This window comes from Argiope bruennichi, chromosome 9, assembly GCF_947563725.1.
Source record: "Argiope bruennichi chromosome 9, qqArgBrue1.1, whole genome shotgun sequence".
Classification (NCBI taxonomy): Eukaryota; Metazoa; Arthropoda; class Arachnida; order Araneae; family Araneidae; genus Argiope; species Argiope bruennichi.
The window spans coordinates 101,726,660-101,747,565 of record NC_079159.1 but is presented as its reverse complement, the minus strand read 5'-3'; the positions used below and the strand labels follow the sequence as shown (position 1 = coordinate 101,747,565).

Below are 20,906 nucleotides of genomic sequence, written 5' to 3'. Positions count from 1 at the left end.
AATGACTGATTGCAATATTGGATGGCTTTCTTCCGTCAGACTGTACTCAACATTTTACATGGATATGGAATTTAAATGTTAATATCATGCATCCAATTTCCTATATTGAATTTTTCTAATTTTTTAGTTATCAAGTTATATACACGAACAGACAAACCAAAAATCCAACCCTCTGGCTGATTTGTCCAAAATTTGATACAGATATACAACTTTGGTGGTAAACCAAAAAGCCAAATTCGGTGTAAAAGGCACTTTATTCTTTTCAGCTATCGCATTGATAAGATTTCAGGTAGGTGCACAGCTAGGAATTTGTTCTGCACTTGATGAAAAACTACAGATTGTATCAATAAAAACTACATGACATTTCATCAATATAGTCAGTTGCATTTTTCAGTTATGAAGGTCACTGATGTAATTCCAAAAATAATTTAATAGGAAATGCGAATGTTTGAAATGTAGCAAGAATTTTTTGATGTCTGCAATATTTTCTTTTTGTATACTTCATATATAGTAAAGAGTTTTTTTTAAAGTCATCTACAGCTACTCAGACTGGAAAGAGGACTCTCCGCTGTTTTGACAGTGGTGTAAGAGGGAGGCATGCCAGAGTTCAAAAGTAGTATGTGGTGAGTTCGATGTGGGAAGTTAATATTTCAGACGCTTCATTGAATTTCTGATTGCTCATTCGCATGCAAAGTGAAGGCAACCGTCCACGATACGCTGATTTTCAAAACGGATTCGTTTTATCAGGCGAGGAACATCACCCATGATTCGGGCAGCGAGTAGATCCTAAATGAAGCGGACGAATCCGCGCGTGTTTCTGCTGCTCAGCTAACTGAGCAGAAAAGCAGAGAAAAAAAAAGAAAGAGGGAAGTAAAAACGAAGATTAATTTTAAGCTTTCCCATTTTCTTTTTTCTAGACCAAAATTCCGGGAGAAACATTAAGTTGAACTAGAAGACATGCATTGGCTAATTGTTCTGCAACAAGCTGTCCGCCGGATTCATTAGTTTCTCAGTCCGGGCGGACGTAATCTGCCGGGGCCCTCTTCGTGCCGGATAGCCGAAGGGGGCACTTTGCCGGGCGCCAAGGCAATTATCCGGTGCGCCCGACCAGAAGTCGATTAATTCCAGGGAGGCAATTGGATGGTGCTCACAATTAAGCTTCTGGTGAAGAACTCATAGTGCCAGCGTCTTTTGGTATGTGAGGAATTCTTTTATTTGGGATGTTTGGATTATCAGCAATGCTGGCCTTAATCACCGGTTTTTTCTTTAGGCTTGCTTTCGAAGCAAAGCCAACTGCCGCCCGGTCACTTTGGAGACTGGAAAGTATCGATGTATTCTTAGGAAATGCAATTGGTTTCGGAGCTCAAACTAAGAAATGCACCTTTTAATAATTCATACAGTTTTAAAATTGTCACGCAAATGAAATGCCAAAAAAGCGGCTACAGTTTCGTAACAATATAAATATACATTTTTTTCCCAAAATTTTTTGTTTACGTATATTGGTTATATATATCGATTCAATATATATAATCTACACATATCGATAAAATATCGATTTATTCAAATATGTTCAAATATATTAATCATTTTTGCCACTAAAGTTTTGTTCTTAAATGATCTACCTTCACATTTGAATAACAAAATAATTTATCTACATTTTTTGAACGATGAATAGCGGTAAATATTGTTATGAATTATTTAACATAAAAATATCAAACCGTGTTTCATAAAATGGGAGTGTTTTAAATTGAAATAATGCTGCACAGCGCAAGCATATATTCCTACATAGCCTAAAGTTTATATCTGATATTTAATTTCCAATGATTTTATATTTAGTTACTAAAAAAACTGAGATAAGCAATAGATAAGCAATTACTAAACTTTAATTAATTTAATTTAAAATTAATTTTAAAGTCAACTTTCTCAATCCTTTATCCAGCAAATTTTATACTTTATCAAAACGATTCAGGCACTTGCGCTCGAATAATAATAATAAAAAAACATATGAAATATCATGAATTGAAAGATAAAAATATATACATTTGTAAGAAATTTTCCCCCCTATTTTTTTACAGCAGAAATATTACAGTATAATTGTGTTTTTTATAAATAACTTTTCGTTGACCATTAATAATTTTCAAATTTTTGTTCTTATTTCCTTGTTAATTCTTAATTATTTTTACGAAATTTCTTCACAGATTAAGAATTGTTTAAAATTCTCATTTCTACCTTTCTGTTTTTGCTTACCCTTTTCTTCAAGACATATAGTAGAGGAGAAAAAAAAGTGCATTATTACTGCGCATGCGGAGAAGAAAATGGAGGCTTGGGTAACTACATTTCTTCATTAGGTGTTTTTATCTACGAAGAAAAAGCATACTGCTGTCCCCCAAAGGAACATAACTGTTTTGGAGTTTTCATGGAAAATATCATGCCCAAAGTAAAATAGATTATTGATTAAATTTACATACTATAGAAAATTTGGCTATTCTGTGGTTTTATACAAGAGGTGGCGCATTAACATGCAAGGATTATGATGAAAGTAATGAATCCGGTGTCAGAAATATTGCTAATTTTTTAATTCCATTTGGAAAATTTCTTTGTCTTCTCATTTGCGCCCATAATATTTCTCCCCAAGATCCATTCGTAATGACAGACACAAGAGTACATGAAGCGAGATTTCCTTTGAATTGATATGAAATATCCAGTCCGATTAGATCCGGTTTTCTAAAAAGAAATTAACGATGAAATCCGAAGGAAGCGAGAGTACTTAAAAAATCAAAACAGATTAAGAAAACTAAAGGGGTTAAATAAAACGCCTGTACATTTTTAAGGTAAAATATTAATCACATACAGAATACATAAGAATTGAAATATGGGTTAGGAAACTTTCATTTATCTTAAAATATATCTTCTCGTTATATTGGTGTCTCAAATGTGCAATCCTTTAGACCAACAGCCGAGATTCTGCCAGTTCAACACAATCTCAACAATATACTAGAGCTGTAACGAGATCACTTCGGAGTATAAAGAAGCGTATATGAGCTTGTAACGTAAGATGTCTCCCAGCAACCTAGAAAAATTTTAATACATTTCGTGGAATTATATAAAGAGGTGCAAGCACTTGCTTCTACGATATACTGCTGTTTACAATTGAAGTTTGCTTCTTGGGTATAAGCCATTCATCAGTATTAGCAATAGTCAACAGAAACATCTTGAACATCTACTAGAGACAATCAGTGAATTACTCTGCTTGCGATGCTCAATTTGTATTACGAATTTTAATTAGGTTCAAATATTGTATGTCGAAGTGTAGCCGAGCAATCCTTAACGTGTAGTATAACCATATCTGAAAATGGTACTGTGGTGAAAGTGTATATGTCAGTTAACAGCTACGCTACATGAACAATTGCTTTCGTATTGTGGTCATGTTACTTGGCTGCGAACCACAAGGTCCCAGGTTCTATCCTCGTTCATCACAATCCGCCACATTGGTGACCCGGACGTGATCCTTCAATCTTTGTTCAGCTGTTGTGGCGCCATCTACCCGCAACCAAAGTCGTCAGATTCACTTGACGCAGCAATAGCAACCACTCACACACACGCTCGCCACATTACCACAGTACTTATTAAATGAGATTAAATGTATTGTTTTAAGGACATATAGATCTGTTTCTGGATGGGCGACATGCTCTCAGATAACGACGATAAACAACTAAGGAGGCACTCCAGATCCCAAACTTTCATGCCACATCATAGTGAGGACGTTTGATCTACATAGGCAGTTACCATACATTTGTACAAATCTCAATCAAAATTGAATCTTAGATCTTTTAACTTGAAGCATTACTATCAGGCTACCGCGTAATTTTAAGTAACTGCTGACTTTTATTAGAGACTGAACCCATGAAATAATTTTAATATCGAATTCTTACATCCAAAATTATAAATCCATGTCAAATTTTGGTTTAAATCCGCCAAATGTTAGATTCTTTGTCTGTCCATGTATATTTCCACACGATAACTAAAACCACAACAAACTAAATAAATGAAATTTTATAAATTGTCTTACATTGCAACTGTAGACCTATTTCAAATATTTAAGCGAAACAGTAATTCGGGGACGTTCCCAGAATACATAATAGATAATCTCAATTTGAAAAAGTTTAAGAAAACGTGTCGTCATGTGGAAATAAACAGTGAAATTGAGAGAAGAATTATCCCTCTGGCTATAATTACTTTTATGCTTTCTTTATGTATAGATTCTTACTTCTACCCATATTTATATAAGAGAAGAATATCATTCTATATGAGTTACACGTGTATATATATATATATATATATATAATTTGTGTGTGGTGTGCATGTGTAAATATATTTTAGCACTTGCGTGGTCAAATTTTTAAACTTCAATTTATTTCATTATGGGAAGCATTTTATGTACAAGAAGTGCTGATAAAAGACATCTGTTTACATCACGATACAAGTGCAAAAAGGGACCAACATTTTTCTTTTCTGTGAATTTTTATCATGAGATTTCAGGTTGAATTCAGCAGTATTATAGAGCGCATGTAGAAATAATTAAATAAAAAAATGTGGGAATTGGATCAATAAATAAGATAGCGTTTTAGAATGAAATTAATACGGGCTAAATTAAGATAAAATATATAAAATTAATTAGGATTTAAGTTAGATTAAGAGATTTCATAGAGCACACACACGCACACATATTTTGATATTTTTGTTAACTCTGTCGTAGGGTTGAAAGAAAAGTTTCCTGCGGAAAAGAGGGCCGGAGAACGGGGCCCGCGAGAGAGTCCATTAAGCGTCCGCTCTCAATGAGGGGAGGGCATCGATTAAAAGACGAAGGGATAAATAACGAGGGAGGAAAAGATTGCTCCGAGAGCGAAGACGGGCCAAAGTAAATTACCCGACGTCCAAGATTGGGGCCCTGCCCAATTAGGCCCTGTCAGGAGTGGGGGATTTATGGGGCGAGATGCAGAGGAGGGCCAATTACTTTTCTTGCCTTCGGAATGGGGTGTCTGTTTGGCGACGAAAGGGTTGAGCAACATTCGGCATGTTTTTGTTGGATAGGAGGTGGAATTTCTCGCAACACAAATACATTGGTAAGAAAAATCAAGAGAACAACAACAACAAAAAAATTTTTTCTCTAATTAATTTTGTGTAAGTCTCATGTTTTAAATTGAATGATTCTTCAACTTAAAATATGAGATTCACACATTATATTTATTTTGTTGCGCCAGACAAACCTTCAAAACACTGAATTTCTTATTTTGTGAATAAATAAGAATACAATTAAAAAAAATACATTTAATTGTGATACAAAATGGGACAAGTTGGTGTTACAATTTTTCGGACAGGCCTAGAATTTTTTTTTTAATATATGGCCATCCCATATTGAAAATCAAGCATTGCGTTGATTTTCTATTTCTGTCAACTAGTTTGTTCATAAAACAAAATATATTCACGAAGAACAGAATCTGGAAGATTTTAGCAAAGGCAAGATAGGGATTGAGCGAAGCAAGTCTATATCCTAAAGTGTGTTACTCATGTCTATAGGATTCAACTACAAATAGCTCAACCAGCAGAATTCTTCTATCTGCAAAGTCATTGAAGTCTACTGGAAGATATCGGTTTACGAGTGTGTCATTCAGTAGGAATCAGTTGCTTGGAGTCATTGGGGTCTACTGGAAGATATCGGTTTACGAGTGTGTCATTCAGTAGGAATCAGTTGCTTACTTCAATGTTCAAGTGTGTCATTCAGTAGTCATTGGAGTCTACTGGAAGACTGGAGTCTACTGGAGTGTGCCATTCAGTAGTCATTGGGGTCTACTGGAAGATATCGGTTTACGAGTGTGTCATTCAGTAGGAATCAGTTGCTTACTTCAATGTTCAAGATTGTCTTATTGAAAAAATATAATCCATTCTATCATTCAAGCTGTGACCTTCCCTACTGGGATTCCACCGTCCTCGTCAAGTGTGGTGTGGTGTGGAGTGGACAGGGGGGTGCCAGCTCAGGTGTCGTCCTCGTCATCTGACAGCGGTTCAAAATTACGAGGTCCGTCCCAAAATAGCCCTAGTGTTGCTTCAAACGGGACGTTAATATAACTAAACTAAACTAACTGAGATTCCACCAACTTCATGATCATGATCTTCGTAAATGTTCAGAACAATACAAGAAAGTGAATAGTCAAATAAAATTTATTTCTTGTTCATTATTAAGAACTTACAACAGTTGTTTAGTGTTTACTACCATTTGCTATATCAGGATTGATAGTGTTGTTGCATTGACTGACGAATGTTTGAAAAACATGGACGTTAAAACCCGACCGAGTTTGATGGTCCATGGCATTGTTAATTAATGTCTCGTAATGTTTAATATCTCATCCGCCACACACACACAAGTCCGTGGAGAAGTATATAGAATGAATAGATAGAACTAATAGAATGGCCGTCAAACTGAATCAGTTAAAGTTTTTGGATCAAGTAATAGCATTAAGTATTAATTTAATGTATTGAAAAAGCCATAATGGTTATCTATATCCTGCTCGTAATAACAGAATCAGAAAAGTCAATGAAGTTATCACCCAAACATTCGGACATCTAATACGATGTGAGTATAATTACGATTATACATTTTCATGTCAAATCGCACTCTTTTACATATCCCTCGGTTTGTTAGAAACAAAGACATCCGAAAGGATCATACATAGCATTGCAACCTTGCATGAATTTCACGAGAAACTATGAACACGATTTTTTGAAAAAAATTGACAAAATTGATAACATTGCATTAAAAGAAATTGATAATTACGAACCTAAGCGACCCCAAAACGTCAAGAGACCTCACTATCTTCTTCAAGTCAGCATCATAGCTTTGTCACGCCGATTCGACTCTGAACCAAATTTGGCAAAAAGCATTCGTATAAAACCTGCCTTCTTTCTTTCTTTTTTCTTTTTTGGAAATATTAGCAATCAGTTGCACTCCTAAGTAATAACTTTATTTATCTTACCCTCTCACAAGGGGACACCTCAGAATTGAGGATGAGAAGCTTCCGTTATGATGATTGGTTCTCTCCTCCCTGGTACAGAAATGGTATGCCTAGTTGTCCACCCCGGTACTCCCGGAGAGTACATAAATGGTATACTTGGTGGGCTACCCTGGCATTCCTGGTGGGTACAGAAATGGTAGTGGTGGGGTCGGTTACCTCCTGTCGATTGCAAGACATACTTTCCATGGAAAGCGTTGTACCGTGGCCGGTGATGGTCTTTAGGACTCTACCATAGTTCCCACTATAATTGCTGTGGTGGCGGTCTGGTTATTCAGATTTGTCCGTGTGCCTTCGGGCAGTCAGAGTAGCCGGTTATAGTTATGGTTATTTACCTAAGCGCAACCACTTACTAAATAATCTCATTGCCATGCTATTACACTAATCACTACTAAATTCCGGAAGTTAATAACTTTGAGAACAAGAGCTTCGTGACATTACTTTTGAACTGATAAATCGGCATTGTCCTCTCTCACTTACACATTTGACTGACTAATTTCATATTACCTTGAATATTAACAATACAATATGTTCCATTAAGATAATCAAAAAGGAGCAATGGATTAAGAGATGGCGATTTCGTTTACATTGGAATAATTTAATTTCAAATAATGCAGAAAAAAAATGGGAAATGTTAGTGTGAAATTTCAGAGACACAATAAGCTGCAAGTGAAGAATATAATGTTACCTCTGTCTGGATAGAGACGAATCAATGCAAGTATGAGCGGGAAAAGGTGACAGAAAAAAAAATAAGAAAAGAAGGGGGAAAAAACTGACATTCTGTGTCAAGTCGCATGAAATACGATGGCCCAGAACTTAGCTCGGAGGATTCTTTTTCCTGGTGAGCTTCGTTTTGTTCGAGCCTGCAATATTTGAGGTTTAAAGGCTGGAGCAAGTTGTTAGAACACGGCCCAAAGGCAGGAAAAAGGGGAAAGGAACAACAAAAAGCAATAATAAAAGAGCACGCTTTTCTTGACGGGAGGAGTAAAAAAAAATTCTAGGTCGCGAAATATACAAGAAAATAAATAAAAGACATATAATAAAAACTGCCCCATAATTCTTCGGCTTGACGTGTAGGCCGATTTTTTGTTGGCACATTGCCAACAAAAATGATTCGTCGAGTAAATAAATGTGAAAGAAAATCGGTTGCAGTTTTTCTATCGGAGAAAGTTTAATTTCGAATCAGAAAAACAACAAATTCATGTCGCTAATTTTCTGTGGTCTTCTTTCTCTGATAATGACATACGAACTGCATTTTTTCTGGTAATTCTGTCTGACAAATTAACTTTGTAGATAATATTTGGTTTAATTTGATAGTTGTTAATAAACGTGCTTTCTCTATCCAACTTCTGCTGTTCAATTCACTAAGTCCCGAATTAGAAGTTCAATTTTCAAATAATCGAATTAAGAATCCATTAGTTTTTAAAGCATATGAAAACATTTAAAATTAATCTGATGTAAATTAACAGTAAACCTGAATTCCACACTATCATCCTACCCTATCCCCTATAAATGATATTTTAACATAAATTGAGAGTGTTATGTCAGAAAATTCTATTCTTTGATATCATACTTATCTAGGGATTGCAATACCGGGATACCGAATACCGGTATTTTGAGCCATTTGTACAATTTTGTAATACCGGTATTCACAAGTTTAAATACCGGTTTTTCGGTATTTACTAGAAATTTTTAAAATGGTCTCCACTATATGTTCAGGGATCACGAACATAGCAAAATAGTATACATTTTTGTTTTTATGTCTCCCTAACGGGCGAAATTAATTAGCTAATTAATGACTTAATTAATTGCTTAAATCTAAATTAGCTAAACATGGATTATCCCTGAAAGAAAATATTGTATCCATAACGATTGATGGAGCAACAATTATAAAAAAAGTTTTAAAGTTGATTGGTGCAAATCAGCAGTTGTGCTATGCACATAGAATTCAATTAGGAGTAATAGATGTATTATACCAAAAAAATAAAGAACAGAAGAATCCAAATACTGTGGATATAGAAACTTCGGATTCCAACTTTGAAGAGAGTAAGAGTGAGAGTGATATTAACAATGAAGATAATGACAATGTAATTGTTGAAGAAGATATTACTAATGACGATGAAACATTAATCTATCAAAAATTGCTTACTATAATTTATAAAGTTCGAAAAATTGTTAAGATATTTAAACGTTCCCCTATAAAAAAGGATATATTACTAAAATATATACTAACTGAAAATAAAACAGAATATATATTAATATTAGATTCTAAAACACGTTGAAACAGTTTACTCCTAATGATGGAATGATTTTTGAAACTGAGAAATCCAATCCAAAAAGCAATAATAAATTATTTTTTCAGATAGTGAATTCGACTTAATATCCAGAACTATATCAGTTCTACTTCCAATAAAACTGACTATTGAGGCATTATGTTGGAGAGATTCTAATTTAATAACAGCTAATGCAACAATAAATTTCATATTGCAGTCACTGAAAGAACAGCACACATCACTATCTAAAGAATTATATATTTATTACATTGAAAAATCGCACAGAAGAAAGGCATACCGAAATAGAAAATGTCTTATGATATTTACATAATTATAATGATTTTAAAAATGAAAATGAAAAAGAAGAAAAGAAAAGAACCAATTCAAATCTGATTAAGTTTAGAGTAAATTTTCTTGAAATTTTTTACCCACAAACTTATCCACATTCAGAAGAATTCGGTTCAAATATCGAAGATTATGATGTCACTCCTGTCGATAGTGAAAAGGAATTGTTTCTTGAACAAAAATTAGAATTAGCGATAAATAAAAAAATTTCAACAAACGAAAATACAATACAGAAATCAGCTATATCCAAAACCATCCGACGAGAAATCGATTTATTTGAAGATGAGGGATTTAGAGGTAAATACTTGGAAAAAGTATATAGAGAATTGCTAACAGTACCACCCACTAGCGTAGATGTCGAAAAAGCATTTTCGACAGCTGGTAATTTTTACACAAAATTACTTTTCAGGCTTAATGACAGTACAATGGATACATTATGTTTTTTAAGATCACATTTCAAAAAGTTGTAATAGTACCTCAGACTGAATAGTGATATTTATACTTTTTTGTGATTTAAATAAATAAGATGTTTCGTTACTTTTTTGTGATTATATAATGATTATATAAGTTACAAATTATTTTTTGTGATATTTACACTCTCTAACAAAACTGGCAAATAAAACAAACAAACACCTGCGTTTTCTTTCTTTTTCTAAAATTTCTAATACCGGTATTAAAACCGGTATCCCGGTATTAAGATCTGAAAAATACCGAATACCGGTATTGAAATTTTGATGCGGTATTGCAATCCCTATACTTATCGTTGCAGTCGTAAAGCCTGTTAAGAAAACGGAGATGCTGACAATCAAAAACCATGTAATAAGTATTACATGTAAGCTTAATAATTAAATACACCAATGGTACATTATGTCTCTGGCTATTAGTTCATGTCTTTGAGGCAATACTCAATACAAATACAAAATTAATCATTTCTTTCCTAACTTTCTGTTTCTTTATTCAGAAGAAAAATAAAATTGACAATTTTCGCCAGTTTCCAATTACTTGTTGAATCTCTGAGATTACAGCTGCAAACAAGAACCAGCTGTTATGGTCACCCCGAAACTTTCTCGTATATTCTCCAGCAAATCTTTTATTTGAACGATCTGAACTTTCTCAGGTATATAAATACAATACCTCGAATGGATAGAAGAAAATTGGTATGCGATTTTGTTTTGCACCAAAGATATACAAATAGATATACAAAATATATATTCGGTTTTTCTTTATTGCGAAGTATAAACCTTTGTGTGTGTGTGTGTACAGAACTCTTAAAAAACTCAACACACCTGGTGTTTACAATCATGCCCAAGTTCAATCCTTTAATTTTTACTAAAGGATTGGTATCGAAAGCATTACAATCGCCCTAATTTTCAATTATTGTAATGCTTTCGGTATACTTCGCATACAAAAAAACCTTAGTTACAGATCTAATAAAAAAAAAGTATAAAATCGGATTTCTGTTCACAAATTTTAAATATTAAACTAAATAATCTGAAAGTTTTAAGTGAAACTTTCATCAAGAATTTAAATCCAATTTTTTAAAAATTCACTTTCTTAAAATATGTTTTTATTAAAGTTTCATATTTTTTATTGATCTAAATTTATTTTAAATCATGAATGATTGGTTGCATTTGAATAGTTAAAAATAAACGAACTTTTATGCGCTTCTGTCCCAGATCCATTCTTTTTGGAAATAATCACGAAATATTCAATTTCTATATTAAGAAAAAGAGAGCTAAGAAATGAGATTCAAAACAGGCAAAACAATAAGAATTCTTGTTATGCATTCCCCCAGCTGTTACATTGTTTTCATGTAAATATTTTTGAATGAGGAAACTTGTTGGTAGATAATTCTTTTTCGATATTTAGCCATTTCTGGTTCTAATTAAAATTATTAGAACAAATAAGCAAATAAAGTAAAATAAAAATAAAAAGAACATAAATTAATACGTTTAAAACTTTAATCTATTACATATTAATTATTTACTCATTTAATCAATCAACATTATTAATTCATTATTCAGTGATTTCTGATTGCATTGCCATTTAAGCTCTATCCAGCTTTCTATAGCTCAAATTAAAAGAAGAATTACGTAGACAAACACGCTAGTCCTGTGATTCAGAACTTTATAATAGAATCCGAAAAGTTTAAATGGACGTTTGGTTTTGTAATGGAGTTCATTCAAGTCCATGAGACTAACGGAAAGTGATGTTTTCGTGGAGTTTTTGAGTATTTCACAAAAATTGTAACAGTCAGACACCACACTATAGAGTAACCACACTGGCCACTCCGCCTAGTCTAACGAAGGTATTCGGATTAAATTTCATTAACCGCCACGACATTAACTCTGGTGGGAACTGATTCCTAACGACCATGGTTGAGACCTATGGGCCATCACCGGTGACGGTACAACACATCCCATAGGAAGCAAGTCCTGTCATCGATAGCAGGTAGCCGCTACCCATCATTTCTGTACTTACCAAGGTGGCGAGATGCTTCTCATCCTCATTTCTGCCCCTCTCCCTGTTGGAAGACACGTCATAGCGTAAGTAATACAACGTGCTATTCAATGATTGAAGCAATTACGTTTTTCATATGGCTATGACATTACATTGCATTGCATTTCAATTCATTTCCTTTGCACTCAAATCTCAACGAAGATAGTAAAGTTTTCCGGCAGCAACAACGCACGGTGAAAACAAACAATTTTCCATTATTGGCCATTTGTGGGGAGGATGGAAAACGAAATTCTTCCTCCCAAAAGAAAAAGAGAAGCCAAAAGAAAAGGATACCATATAAAGTAGCAATCTTTGTTCTAAGTTGGTTGAATAACTGGGATATATTTGGCACCTCTTTTGTCGTATCCTGATTTTGAATGATGAGGATTCCAACTTTTGTGGATTCTACTTTCTTTTGTGGATTCTATATTGGCGGGATTAGCTCCAGATTCTACGTAAACCATGACAGACGATTTAAAGAGGTTAAAAGGTGCTATCCAACAGGACTTTAGTGCTACTGGAAACCCTTACAACCAGTTATTTTCGCTTACTGGGCATTAATGGTGAATATGGATAATGAAATTATTCCACATATAAAAGGATAATCACATGTTACGGATGCCAAAAGAGAATGATTTCAGACAAAGTAATACTCTTTGTTTCTAGTTAGTTGAATGACTGGGACATGTCCCGGTTTCTTCGTTGTATCGTGATTTTAAACAATGAAATTTCGATTTTGTCAGGATCATGGCTATCTGATGTTTCACTTTTCGGGATTTAAGTTGTTCAAATTAATCCAGATTTTAAGTAAGCCATTACATATGGTTTAAATGGATGACAGTTAAATCTTTTCATTGAGCAGAAATAGATGATTAACAGACTCTCAGGTGCAATGCACAAGCAGAAATTCATCTTTTTGGTTTATTTTCTTTTGTCAAATAGTTCCAAATTAAGACTAAAATTTATGAATTACCAAAATGTATTTCAGGAATATCATAAATTTTATGATTTAGTTACTAAAACTATTAATTAGTAATATATTGTATTTATATAAAAATGATACTTTTTCAAGTCAGATAGGTCATTTGGACCCACATTTTGTTTTGGAGAACCCACCCATGCAATTGCTAATATCCCATTCTTACTCACGGGGTTACAAACCCTGATGAAGTCGGAATTTGATCATGCTTAAATTATATCAAATACCTAATGTTTAATGAAACTTAATGTTAGACTTCTTAGAAAATATTTCTTTAGAATATAAAGGATACTCTATTACAGCATACATCACAACATGCTATAAGATGTAAAATACTGTACAGATATTACACAATGTTATTTGATATTTCGCAGTACATAATACCCGATGCTGGAAATATTGCATGGTATCATGTTGATTGATACATTAACTGTATGCTGTTGGGTAACTGAAAATACACTTGAAATCATCCAACTCACCTCCTCTGACGTGAACATCCCTGCTAAGCACGGTGCCCACGACGTTGGCCGCCTCGCATCTGTACACGTCCGCATGCACGTCCTGCCTATAGTGCTCTGGCCGAAATGGCCACAACACCAGCGTTCCATTGGGCAGGATTTGCCGGAGTCCGGGAACGTTGTCCGCGAGGGATCCATCACGCAGTCGCCACCGGACCCGCGGACTCGGATTTCCGTAGGCCAGGCAGTCCACGGACGCCCCCGTCGTGTTCAGGAAGTCTACCTGGGAAGGAGGCTCAGAGATGAACACGGGGCCCATTCGCTTCTCCATGCCGCTCTCGAACCCTGTGAGATACAAGAACAACAGTCACTTAATGACAGAATGCACCAGTAGTGAATTAGAACATGACATAGTAATAAATTCTAGAAATGCAGTGTCTCTGTCTAAATAACGTTATGAAAAGTGTGTAGGTATTATCATTTAGGTAAGTGTAAGACAAAATTTTAAATGCGCCTTCAGTATGAAGAATTTGATTTTAAAATTATCCTATTCCTTCCGAAGTCATTTGAAGGCAAAGTCTTTACCACTTATTACAGATCGTAAGTTCACTATTCTTCCTTTTTCTCGTTAGCATTTTCAATCAGATGAATCGTGATTATAATAAGACAGGAGAATAAAGCACTCTATAAAATAATTACACTTGCTATTGAATACAAATATGGTTATGGTTTATGAAATTATTAAAGCAAGATCTAGGGCAGTGTTTTTAAAAATAAATATGAGAAATGTTGTTTATAAATCAATTTGCAATATAAAGAATTTTATTCAAATTAGTAGTTCCAGGGAAAATAGTTCACAAATAAACACATTTTTAAGTATACGAAAATCAATCAGCTTTTATGTATATTATCTGTCATGTATTTGAAGTCATTAATTATACACATATGTGATTTCATTGCAACAACGCATAAGGTTCCTTTCCCTGAGTAAAATAATTATTAATATGATGAGTTCTACGATGTGATCCGGCACATCAATTTGTACAGTGATTCACCACAAATCCTTAAAGAGAGTTCCTCTGCTAAGTCACATATGAAGACATTTATTGTCCTTTCAGATTCTTACCATGCCTTCATGGCATTATTCTGCATCGTGATTATGATAACAGTTTACAAGAAAATCATACAAAACGATGCATTCATATGAATAGATTTGAACAACGGGCCTCCACACGTTGTAAAAGTGGAATTCTGTAGAAAGGGCTACACTAGAGCATTTCTCAAGAAATTGGTTCCCGAAGCTGACCTGTAACTGTAGAAAAAAAACATCAACGAATCTCACTTTTCAATGCCACCCATTAAAAAAATCGCCACCATTTCTCCTCATTGTCCTCGAAATGGTTCACAAAACCATCATATTATCTTCAAAGTTATAAATTTTATCAAGGTCCGTAACACAAGATCATATTCACGTTCAGAGTTAAAGGTGTACATTACTGTATTGCAAATGGAATATTTATGCTACATTTCAAAAGAAAAAAATTTAAAGTTTTACTGAAATGCGGTTGAAGTGTATATTTTCAAGGTATTTAATGTTCTCTCGACTGAAGTTCCGAACGTTTTTCCATCTCTCACTTTATATAGTTAATCTGCATATTGTTACGTCTTTGTTATGTTACATTCCACTGCAATTAGATTGTTACAAGCCTGTAAAATTACTTCCCAGCACGATTAGTTCTATCACCAGAAAGACTGATTTACAATCATCTGTATTGGATGCTGCTCGGGTGCCGAGCTAGTGATCCCAGAGCTTGGCGAAATATTTGGCGACCATTTGGTGACAAAATAGATAATGCTGGGAACTTCGAGAATTTTAACTATCTGTGCATTAGGAACCGAAATACACTTGATTGGCCTAGAAGATTCTGCCGGGAGCTATAAAAGGCCGGCAGTCTCAAGCTGCAGTGAACCAGATCGGAATCATAGGCAAGTAACGAGTCTTCGAGAGAATAACGAAGCAACGGCGGAGTGCCAGCCTGTGTGGAGGTCAAGCTATTGCTGAACTGGGCTGTGTGCCGAGTGCTGTTATCTATTGTGGAAGCAGCATCAAGTTGTGTGTGGAGTAGTCAGTCATGTGGTAGTGAGTCGGCAGTCGGATACAGCTAAAGCGAGGAGACAGTGAGAACTTCAGCCGTTTGGTGAAACCGTAGAGCGATCTCTGAGGATCCCCTCTCCTGTTGGATTCTGTCTGGCCGCTTTGTGTTCTGTGATCAATTACTACTTGTGGGCTACTGTTTGCTATCCTGTGTGTATGTCTCGACTGTATATAGTTGTCGTCTTTATATTCGTCATCTGTGTCTTTGTGTTTAATAAACGTCGTTGTTGTTTTCTACTGAGGCCTGCTGATTGTGTTTTTACACCATACACCCACTACAAGGCGAATCCGGTGATCCGTAACAAAATCCATCTTTTAAAAAAATACAGATAGCTATAATGGATGTCGAACAATCAATGGTTCCCCTGGCTTTGGCGACCAACTTGGCGAGTTGGAGATGAATTTAGATACTTTGGCAACGAAATAGAAGAATTCAAAATTTCCAGGAATTTTGGCGATAGGCCCATAAGTACGAGAGTTATATTGATCATTCTAGAACCTTCTTTGCCTTGTCATTAAAATAATAAAAACCCGGATGTCAGAACTGCAGTCAGTCTCCTATCGTTTATTGAATCTACTACAGATGCAGCATTGATTCGTGCGCTGAACAGCCAATCAGTGATGAGTCGAAGATAGCCTTAGTATTGAGTTGGCAGTCCAGTTCAGCTCAAGAGAGTAGACACTGGTGATAAGTAGATACTTGAGTAACATGAATAATAGTGTGAAGTCTTTTTTTTTTAAGGAGTTCGTTTTGCGATGTTAGGTTTATTTACTAGCATTTGTTACTTATGAGCTACTGTTTACTTAAGTGCTGTTTGTGCGCTTCGGTTGCGCATTGTAGTCTGAATGCTGAGTAAACCGTCGTTATTTGTTATTATTGTTAGTCTGTTTCATAGTATATGCACGGATCAAAATAACGAAATTTATCGCAAATTGTCTTGTAAATTCGAAACAAAGTAAATCTAACTTTCATTAATATATCTATCATTAATATAAATTCAATAAATAATTTCACCGTTATCCGAATACATAAAAGTTATCAATAGCATACTTCACCTTACGATACCTTTTGAGATACCTTCACCGTATTTAAAAGAAGATTTGAATATAAGTTAGCACACACACACATTCACTGTATGTGCGTGTAATGGTACTTCGTAATCTAATTTAAATCCTAATTAATATCATATTTTTAAATCTCAAATTGGCCCCTGTTGCTTTATTATAAAATTTTCTCTAATTTCCCGATAAAAATCCGAAATGTCTTTTCGCAGTCGCCTGTCGGTTTTATGAAAATAGCGTCCAAAGAATCTAGTATGACGAAGCAACACATGATGTCCTGAAAGTGCATGCACGAAATCCATCTCTTTGCTTTCTTTCTCTTTAATGCTTGCAAAAACTTGTTCAACTATGTAGTAAAATTATAAAAACTAAACTGCATTTCACTTTGCTTTCCACGTCAGAGTTCATCACTTGTTCATTTCAGAATCAGAAATACTAAAAAGGAAATTTCACACTTCGGCTAGAAATATCAGAAATTTTCGATGGTACCGGAAATTTTATACACATTTAGATAATTTAAGAAACGTTTCTGATTTTACTGTAAGTTTACAAAAAGTAAATTACAAAGTATGAAATTCATATTATAGAAGTGCAAGATAAAATAAAGAATGAATAAAGTTTAGAAGTAAAAAGATAAATAAGATGCATACATTATGAATGGTAATGAAGCAGAATTTTTTTTTTTTTTGACAGAATGAAAATGGTACAAAATAGTGTTTGGAAGAGAAAAAGAGTAACAAACAATTCTCTTTGTAAGCGATATGAACATCCAAAACTGCGGAGGATGTGTGGCATCGTCTTTCATATTTAAAACAATACTATCCAGCAATTCTTAAGGAAAGAGAGTCCATTTATCCATTAGCATCTGTGTCAGTTGTCTATTGGTCTCCGAAAGATACGATCGTTTGACCAGACGTCTGCCAAAAGCATCCCAAATATGTTCAATGGGATTTAAATCAGGACAGAACATTGACCATTCCATTCAACGGATGTCTTCACTTTCTAGGAGCTCCTGAACTGCAAGAAATCTGTATGGTCGTACGCTTTCATTCTTAAAACCAAGTTAAACAATACATTCATCTAATCTTCTGGCTACGGTAAATCGGAAACGTCGTCTGTTCAACGTACTCAGATGCTGAGCAATGTTGCAAGTTATCCAGTTTCTGTCTAGTTGGATGCTTTTCTGAGTCATTGTTTTTAAGCGAACAGTTTGAAAGACTTTCAGTGGATAAGTATCATTCAAAATTTGAGTGATATCTACATATTTCATGCGAAGGCTAGATGCAAAATTTCATTGTTCTAGCTGCTTTCGTTTTTGTCGTGTTCATAGAGACATGCAATTTCCAAAATAACTTTTTTTTAATCCAAAAAGAAGAGGTTTATTAAAATCTCTAAATATAATTTTTGTACAATTGCAATATCTTATCTTCGTATCCGAGAAAATGAAAATCTATCATCTGGTGTCTTAACAGTCATTAACTGCCGCAGAACACCAACATGTCCCGCGGGGAGAGGAGGCGGGAATTCTTTTTTTATATGAAAAAAGAAATAGCTGGAGAGGATTTTCCATACATTTCATTAATCAACTTTGTTCCAACCTCTTTGATTCGATTCCTAACGGGTTGGAAAAGCGACATCTTAATCTTTTCCTCCGGCGAGAAATGACCGGATCGATTGTTTCTGTACCCTCTACCCCACCCACTATTCTCCCCAACCCCCTCCCATGCAGGCACTGACCACCGTAAGTGACCGAAGAGAGAGCGTCCAGTGACCCATAAAGCGGCGGATGATAACGGGGCTTGTTTCAGCGCTGACAAATGACTTGGAAGGGCGTTTTTATCTGGCTGGAGTGGCCACTTGATCCCTTCGGACGTAGCCGGAACTGACCGACTCGTGTCCAGGATTGGGAGTTTTGTTTCTCCCTTCGCTGCGGGGGAGGGTTAAATTTATCAACCCCTCTCTAAGCAACTCGTTATTTTAATGTGCTTAGCCATCGAGTTTCTGTGGAGATGCTGATCTCGCGATACCGCCCGAGATAGCTTTTTCGTTTCTTTTGTTCTAAAGGTTAAAGATAGGCGTCTATTCAGCGATCCATCTTATTTTTAGATACTCGGCTTTATTTTTGAGAGCAGGAAAGCTATACAGTATTATTGCGATGTTATGCGATTGACGGAAAACTCGGAAGTTAGGACCTAATTGGTTAATATATGACACTTAATTAATTTAGATTCACTTAATGTTCCCTTTTCATTCATAAAATGTGTGAGAGAATACGTGCAAATATTTTAATAATTTTAATTGGTAAGGACTTCTGGAGGAACTATATTTCCGTTATATAATTTCTCTTCAAGAATACATCTTGTTCGAATTTCGTCCCGAGATTCGCCCTAATAATCGCACAGATCTGTACTTACAAATTTAAACATCCAAATTCACCGGAGGGAAAGTTACTTTAAAAAAATGTAAAGGTTTTTTTTTTTTTTTTTTTTTTTTTTTTACATAAGATAAAAGCAACAGTCTGGAAGAAACAGTCATAATCGTCATAATCATGAATGTAGCTTTCATAATATTAATGTTGCAGTGAAAGACCGATATTTGACAACGTCGACATTTTTTGGTGAATGACAACATTCACATAGTAGTCATTTCGATGAACGATAACAGAAGAAAATGCTGCCATTCTCTTATTTCCTTCTTTGACGGTAACATCGATATAAATTAAATCTAATAAAATAAAAATTTTGCACAAAATGGATTTATTTCAATGTCAATATATTAAATTATGTTTTTGAAAACTTGCATTGCATGTACAATATGTAATATTTTTATAGCTTGTAATTCATTAGAAAGGGAAAACTTTTATCAAGCCTATAACTGTTGTTTATTTGTGTCAAACGATGTACACATTTCGTTGCTCATCTCTATGATCAGGTCATATGTCAGCTTCTTGCTTTTTAAATTAAACAGCATATTGTCATCCTTCCAAACTAGCTCCATTACATGAAGGACTTGATGAATTGAGAGTCATTTTTCTGACTCATAAAAAAATAAGCATTTTTTTTTTACTATTTTTTTTTCTTTTATTTCTATCTGTTTCTGAATTTGATATTTTAATCATAAAAAATGGATATATTCGCACAGATTCAAATATTACTGTAATAAAAAAATATATAAATTTATAAATGCTTAACGGGAAATATAAACGATACGACTATAAATCACATAGTAAAATTTTACGATCTCGAAAAAACAATCACAAGGCGTTTGTGTTTAATAAATGCGAGATAATTTAGAAAATCATCCCAATATTTCAACTAAATAAGACTTCCGTGTATTACTCCTTATGGACTCCTTATACATGAATATTGGGACATCATTTGCTTCTGTTAGATTCTTTAGCGAATTCAGGCAATATAAATACCCAAAAATGAAAGTTTTCTATATTTTCAAGCAAATTTCTTTTAAAGCAAATTATTGAAGTTTCATCGACCTACACTATCTCTTATTTATATTTATAATGTGAGTCAAAAATTAAACGCAAAGATATGTGAGATTACAAAATATTTTTTGTATGCAAAAGGAAATTGAAAAAAAAAAGTTTTCAAAGTGTCTCTGAATTTATCATCAATATTTGGTGGTGAGATAAGGAATTAGAAAAGAAGATTATTTCACATAAAAAAGCATGGACATAGACGTTATGTAGTAGGGCAACATGAACCCGTTTATGATGGAAAGAAAACATAACAAGAAATTAATTTTAAAAAACATTTATTTGTGCATCCGCCCACTTGCTAGAATATTGAAGCATTGAGAAAAGACATTGACTTTCCATGGCCGAATGGTCATAGCACTGATCTCTTAATCAAGGGATCGTAAGTTCGAATCCAGCTAGAGCTCACAGTCTGTGTCAATATTTAGTTCCTTGATTTTATGTTTACCTTCATTTCATGTTCCAGAAGATTCTGTACCTTTCTTTAGTTTACCAGACACGTGTTCTGGACTTTTCATACTGTCTCCAGAAAAGTATTCTGGAACTTTCCCTGCTAGTATAAAAGCAGATTTGTCAGT

At 34.5% G+C, this 20,906-nt stretch overlaps 1 protein-coding gene across 9 annotated transcripts in view; it reads right to left on the bottom strand.

Annotated features, from left to right (window-relative positions):
* The window catches only part of LOC129983669 (cell adhesion molecule Dscam2-like), a 194,705-nt gene that overhangs the window by 122,359 nt on the left and 51,440 nt on the right, over positions 1–20,906 (bottom strand). For all 9 annotated transcript variants that reach the window (XR_008785433.1, XR_008785432.1, XM_056093244.1 and 6 more), the window contains exon 3: positions 13,643–13,966. Coding sequence is in view for 7 of the 9 variants with exons in the window: in XM_056093244.1 (XP_055949219.1) it covers positions 13,643–13,966 (324 nt within the window). In the remaining 2 variants the exon portion in view is untranslated. The remainder of the gene's footprint in view (positions 1–13,642; positions 13,967–20,906) is intronic.